At 43.4% G+C, this 7266-nt stretch overlaps 1 protein-coding gene across 4 annotated transcripts in view; it reads left to right on the top strand.

The window, feature by feature from the left end:
• The first annotated feature begins 1167 nt into the window (after window positions 1-1167).
• txn2 (thioredoxin 2) overlaps window positions 1168-7266 on the top strand; it is a 28118-nt gene continuing 22019 nt past the window's right edge. The window contains exons 1-2 of one of the 4 annotated variants that reach the window (XM_048521263.2): window positions 1168-1377; window positions 5036-5313. In XM_048521263.2, the coding sequence (XP_048377220.1) occupies window positions 5036-5313 (278 nt within the window). In that variant the 5' untranslated portion in view covers window positions 1168-1377. Of the gene's footprint in view, window positions 1425-1781; window positions 2066-2438; window positions 2511-5035; window positions 5314-7266 lie in introns of those variants that run through there. The other 3 variants (XM_048521262.2, XM_059640449.1, XM_059640448.1) reach the window with 3 other exon arrangements.

Genomic DNA, 7266 nt, shown 5'->3' with positions numbered 1-7266 from the left:
ATTGAGATAAATGTCGCATTTTGGTAAGACAAAACAGGGCATGACTTTACGTTTATTGGTAGGGCCCAGGGGAGTGTTGTCAAATAGGGAGACCTAGGGGTGCAGATACATAATTTCTTGAAAGTGGTGTCACAGGTAGACAGGGTGATGAAGAAGACATTTGGCACATTGAGTACAGGAGTTGGGATGTTATGTTACAACTGTACAAGATATTGGTAGGGCCACATTTGGAGTAAAGCGTACAATTCTGGCCACCCTGCTATAGGAAGGCTGTGATTAAACTGGAAAGGGTGCAAAAAGGATTTACTAGGATCTTACCATGACTGGAGGGTTTGAGTTATGACAGCCTGAATAGGCTGGGACTTTTTTCCTCTGGAGTGTAGGAAGCTGAGGGGTGAGGTTATGGAGTTTTATAAAATCATGAAGGGCATAAATAAGGTGAATAACCAAGGTATTTCTCTCAGCGAAGTCCAAAACTAGAGGGCATAGATTCAAGGTGAGAGGGGAAGAATTTAAAAGGATCCCCGAGGGACAACTTATTCATACAGGTGGTGTGTGTGCATGGAATGAGCTGTCAGAAAAGTGGCAGAGGTGAGTACAAGCACTTGGACAGATGCATGGATGGAAAGATTTAGAGGAATATGAGCCAAATGGGACTAGATCAGTTTAGGAAACCTGGTCGACATGGGCATGTTGGGCTAAAGGGTCCGTTTCTGTGCTGTATGACTCTATGTGAGTCACTTTAAAATCAGCAAATGTGTTTAAATAAAGTACTTCAGGTACTGAACATCACAAATAGTACTGGGAAATATTGTACTCAAAATGTTAACTCTATTTCTCTCTCCAGATGGTGACGGACCTGTTGAGTTTCTTCTATTTTTAGACTAAATGAAGATGTTATTAGTTAGCTCTGGGCATTTGTATCTAATGTGTAAAATGACAAGTCATTTCCACCCTATGATTTTGTTTTAGCAGCTTGTAGTTGTTGGGCACATCAATATAATTTGTAACTGTCTAATAAGCCACTCGAAGACACTGCAAAATCAAAGCATCAGCCACAAGGGTCAAAGCAGCAGAGGGCAGTGGGCGGGGTTGGATGACACACCACGTGATACTTAACACCGCCCACGAGATCCTTTACAAAGATGATGGTCACCTCTCTCCTCCCCAATCTCCTTTGTATCTCAGTCGACCTCTGCCCACCTTCCCCCCATTTACAAATCGAAAGGAGCAAACTGTCAGCCCGGTCCATCCCTAAACAAAGGAACTACTTGGATTCTCCAGCATCTGCAGTTCCCATTATCACTGATACATCTGCGCAGTTGCGCCGATTCCAATATCGTGAAGAAACTTGGGAAACAGTTTCCAGGACGTGACGTAAGTTAAACCGGAAGGTACTTTGGCCTCGTGTGGAAGCTGGAGAGGTGAGAGAGAAAACGGAAAAAGAATAAAAATTCGGAGAGGGAAGAGAGCGAGAAAAGTAATAAAAGTCTTATGGTGGGGGCGGGAGAGAGAAGTAAATGGGAGAAGGTGGTATTGTGGTAATGTAATTGTCTAGTGACCTAGAGGTCCAGGTTAATGTTCTGGGGACTCTGGTTAAAATCCTGTCATTGGCAGCAATTGGAATTCAAATTCAGTTTACAAGGTCTGGCATTGAAAGGTGGCCTTTGTAACGGTGGCTATCGTAGATTATGTAACAATCACGGACTGTCATAAAAACCCAATCCATGTCCTTCAGAGAGGGTAAATGAATTGTTAACCTTGCCTGCTTTGACCTGCACGTTTCTCCAGTTCCACAGGAAAATGATTGACTTTTGAATGCCTTGAGGGTAGAGAACATACATAAACCTGGTGTAGTGTGTGCGTGGAGAGAAACTCAAGGAGAGGGACAGATAAGGCCTTTGTTGGTTTGTAGAGAAAGTTAACAATTACCTGTAGATGGACTACTGTGGCAATAATCAGTGTAGGAGTGTTAAATATTGATTTCCAGCCTATTGGATTTGTAACTGTCAGCTGGGATGGTCTTGGAGTGGGAGAAAAATGTTGAATCCAGGATGCATGTGGGGTGAGTCAAATTGCTTCTTGCTCCTTCATTGTAATGCAGTGACCCTCTGTGAATATCTGCTGAAGATGTAATGTGATTGGAATTCCTGTAGCCAATCAGACTGGCTTGCAGTCACTTTGAATAAAGCAAGCTATAAAATAAGGTCTGACGTGGAAATGTGCAGCTACCAGAAAGCAATTTTCAGTGCTATTTGAGAGATCTCAGATACCGAAGCTGCCCACTGCAGTAAGACCAGGACAACATCCAGGATTGGGGCCAAAAAGTGGCAAGGAAACATTTGTACCACACAACTGTCAGGCAGTAACCATTTCCAATAAGAGAAAGTCTAACTTGACATTCAATGCCATTACCAGCACTGCGTCTCCAACTATCAACATCCTGGGGGTTATCATTGAATAGAAACTGAACAGGACTCTCCACATAAACGCAGTCCCTACAAGAGCAGGTCAGAGTAACTCACCACATGACTCCCTGAAGCCTGTCCATTATCTACATAGCACAAGCCAAGAATATGATGGAATATTCCCTGCTTGCCTGGATGAGTGAAGCATGACACCATCCAGGGCAAAACGCTGCTTGATTGCATCATTATTAACAAACATTCAATCACTCTATCACCAATGTTTGTAGCAGCAATGTGTACTGTCTACAAGATGCCCTGCAGAAATTTGCTAAAGATCTTTAGACAGCATCTTCCAAACCCACAACCACTATCACAAGGGCGGAAGATAAATGGGAGCAAGACCACCTTCAAATACCCCTTCAAGCCACTCAGTATCCTGACTTCACTGTCTTTCCCCCTATCCCAACAGCATTGTACCTATAGCATATGGATTGTAGTAGTTCAGGAATGTGGCTCATCAACAGCAACTCAAGGACTGGCAAGTGCCCACGTCCTACAAGTGAATAAATGAAGTGGTTTGTTTCTGGGCGTCTGTGACACTTTGGGCACACAGGCAGGTCCAATTATTTGCCAAACCATGACAAATTGCTTTCTTCCCAATAGGTTGAAAAACTCAGTAGGAGCAAGGTGGCCCATTGAACAAACTCCCTTTATTGAGTTTAGCAAAAAACAAGCTGAATCCTTGATAGAATCATCAGATCCCTACAGTGTGGAAAGATGCTATTCAGCTCATTGAATCCACACCGCCTTTCTGAAGATCATCCAACCTAGGCCTTACCTTTGCCCCATAACCCTCCATTTTCCCATGACTAATCCACCAAGCCCACACATTTCTGGTCACTATAGATAATATAGCAAGGCCAGTCCACCTAACCTGCTTATCTTTGGACTGTGGGGGGAAACAGGAGTACCTAGAGGAAGCTCACTCGGACACAAGGGAGCATGTGCAAACTCCACACAGTCACCTGAGGCTGGAATCAAACCCGGGTTCCTGGTCTGTGAGGTAGCAGTGCTAACCACTGAGCCACCATGCTGCCCCAATCTGTGGCATCATCATTTTTTGGTAGACCAGTGTGTGGTCTGATAATAGGATGTTCAGAGAGTGGCTGCTTACTCTAATCGCTGTATGATGAGCTGTAATGCTAGTCCTCTGCTCTTTGTTCTTTGTGCGTTACAAATTGTTTGTGCCTGACTCCCTTTTAATACAGAAATGAAGATGAAATCTTTTCTGAGGGTTGTTGGAATGCAGCATTCTCTTCACCAGAAGATAGAGGAGACTGGTTTTATTTTTGATTGAAATTTAAAGATCTCGTGGGGGGTGGTGGTGAATGATGTACATCTCATCTGAAGTCCCATGTTCTTATCTCTCTGAACTTAGTCCTGTGCAATTGCTGTAGTATGTCTGTGATATTTAAATGATGATTAGAATTAATCCATGTGATCTGCTTGATTTTTGTTTTCTCCCTCAATGGAATATTCTTGTCCCTGCAAGACAACAGAAGCTTCAAGCTTCAATAGAAATGCCCTGACGTGAATTTGTACAGGCTGTGGAAGCACTGTTCTCTTATGACTGATGTAACTTTCCTGCATTGTAATAAATCCTATTGATTGGCTAAGTCCCTGGTCTGATCTTCTGCTGTTCTAGGTTGCAGAGACATTGATGATTTGCACTCTGCTGGCGTCCTTAGCTGGGATAGTATTAATTCATTTCTAGGGAGCAGCTACATATAAATACAAACTGAGTTAAACCATTCAACCCCTTGAGATGCTACCACTATCGGGTGCCCAGAATATTTCATCCATGTGTGCTGTTCAGAAGAGGCAAACTATTTGCTTTCAGTCACAGTTAAGTCCAGTTCTGTCCTTGCTTAGTCTCCACGTATAGACACTGGTTGCCACTCACTGATTGTCTCCAAACTGGGGCAATGCTAATATGGCTTACTGGGTGGTGTTCATAGCCAGAGGCTCTGGTTTCAAGCCCAACTTTGGGAATAGTTGACCATAGAAGGAACATTCATGACTTGGTTCATTGGGCTTATAGTCAGACTAGTAATTCTTCCAACACATCCCCACTATTATCAAAACAAATGTGTGAAGGTACAACACAAGCCTGTGAATATACTGCATTCTACTGGAACACTACCACCTGCAAGTCCTACCCAAGTCTCACGCCATTCTGATTTTGAACTTTATCACCGTTCCCTCACATCTTCCCAGCAAATGGAGTGATGTACTAAGCACCACATGGATTGCATTTTCAAGCATGCAGCTTTTAACTCCTGGTCTAACCAGCACTGCCCGCACCCTATGAAATAAAAAACAAGATCTAATTTGAGACACAATTTGCCACCAAGCAGGTATATTATCTGTGAATGTCACTGGTCAGGATGGAACATTGCTTGTTGCATGGATTGATACCGTTTATTCAACAGTTGTGTAATGCTGTCATTCTGATCAATTGAAAAATTGACTGGACCTTATTTAAAGTGAGGTAACTGGAGGCTGTTGCTGTAGTTCAACATTTAAAATTGTCTGCAGGTTCTGACACTAACAGGCTGCTTTTACAGATGGCTCAAAGGCTCTTGCTGAGGAGACTCATCTGCCCAAACCTGAGGAAATCCTGTGGCTCAGTGTGCTCTCCACCCTCAGCTTTGTTGCCCAGCCTGAACACACTCTCCTGGCATAGCCACAAGCCTTCCTTCATACATCAAGCAGGTTCACCTTTCTCCAGAGGGTTTTGTGATTCTCCAGCCTGTAGTGACACTTTCAATGTACAGAACAAGACAGATTTCACTGACCGAGTTCTGAACAACAAAAAACTGGTTCTGGTGGATTTCCACGCAAGGTGAGTTGACTTTGTTCCATTTCTTGATGGGTTTATGCACCTTCATCACTACATTTTGGGCAATGCTTGACAATGTGGTCATTGCCTAAGTGCAGTGGTCTGCCCAGAGGTAATGTGCTGGTGGGCTTAACCGAGCAGACCAATGTTAGTGAGAGTTGAGGGTGACTTCAGTTTTGTGAAGAGAAACCGTTGGTCCTTTACTGCTGTCATAAAAACCTTGAAAGATTTTAAACTTTTGTTAAATTTTTTCATATCCACCTCTGCTGTAAGGAGGACATCAGCTTTTTTAGTTCTCCAAAGAACAAAGAAAATTACATCACAAGAACAGGCCCTTTGGCCCTCCAAGCCTGCACCAACATCCTGTCGCAACTAAAACCCCCTACCCACCCTTCCGTGGACCGTGTCCCTCTATTCGCATCCTATTCATGTAAAACTTGCCTCATATATCACCTTTAAACCTTGCCCCTCACACCTAAACCTATGCCCCCTAGTAACTGACTCTTCCACCCTGGGATAAAGCTTCTGACTGTCCACTCTGTTCATGCCCTTCACAATTTTGTAGACCCCTATCAGGTCACCCCTCAACCTCCGTCATTCCAGTGAGAACAACTCAAGTCTGTCCAACCCTTCCTCATAGCTAGTGCCCTTCATACCTGGCAACATCCTGGTAAATCTTTTCTGTACCCTCTCTGAAACCACCACATACTTTTACTAGTGTGGTGACCAGAATTGAACACAGTAGTCCAAATATGGCCTAACTGAAGTTCTATAAAGCTTCAACATTACCTGCCAATTTTTAAACTCGATGCCTTGTCCGATGAAGGCAAGCATACCGTATGCCTTGTCGACTACCTTCTCTACCTGCGTTGCCACTTTCAGTGACCTGGGTACCTGTACACCCATATCCCCTCTGCCTATCAGTACTTTTAAGGGTTCTGCCCTTTACTGTATATTTTCCAACTGGATTAGACCTTCCAAAATGCATTACCTCACAATTTCTGAATTAAACTCTTATCTGTCATCTCTCTGCCCGAGTCACCAACCGATTTATATCCTGCTATATCTTCTGATGGTCCTCATCACTATCTGCAATTCCACCAACCTTTGTCATCTGCACATTTACTAATCAACACAACTGAAGATCCTCATAAGCCCCTTTTGCACCATTCTAAGAACTGAGGATCGTTCAGAGACTTGTAAAATGAACTAAATTTTCCAAGACTTTTTTTACTGAGAATCAGGGATTGGAGAAGTTATACAGCCAAACAAAATAGAAGCACACCTTTCAGTTCAACCAGTCCATGCTGAACATAATCCCAAGCTAAACTAATCCCACCTGCCTGTTCCTGGCCCAAATCCCTCCCAACCTTTACTATTCATGTACTTACACAGGGCTCTATGCCTCTTTAAGTGAGGGAAGCAAAACAAGGCAATGTCTCAGCCAGCAGTCCACCCCCTTAAAAGCAGCCAGTCAGAGCAAGATTGATCCCAGGAGCGAGAAAGACAGGATCAATGAGGAACTGCTGCTGAGCATGGCTCTGGGCTAGATTGCTGTCAGCTGAGGTTGGTGGGGTGGGGTGAAAAGAGGAGATGCTGTAAGAGAGGGACAAATGATGCACTTCTCAAGGGAGTCAAAGAAGGAGCTGCAAGGTGGGCGGTAAAGAAGGAAGCTCCAAAAGGGTGGTTGGAGAAGAAAGCTGCAAAGAACAATGGAATACTCAATTATGTGTGAACCAGGAAAAGTTGAAATCATTGAGGTAATGAATTAATTGAAAATAAATGTGAAATCTCTAGCTTATGGCTGTGTAAGAACAGGAGACAAATGTAAAGGATGCTGTTATAGTCAACATGTCAATTGTTAAAATTTGAATTGTGAATGAGAGGTAGGATATTGTTAAGCTAGACAGGGTTCAGAAGAAATTTACCAGGATGTTGCTGGGAATAGAAAGTTTG

Source organism: Stegostoma tigrinum, chromosome 38 (genome assembly GCF_030684315.1).
Source record: "Stegostoma tigrinum isolate sSteTig4 chromosome 38, sSteTig4.hap1, whole genome shotgun sequence".
NCBI lineage: Eukaryota > Metazoa > Chordata > Chondrichthyes > Orectolobiformes > Stegostomatidae > Stegostoma > Stegostoma tigrinum.
Note: the sequence above shows the minus strand (reverse complement) of the source record. Positions and strands in the feature narration are given on the sequence as shown.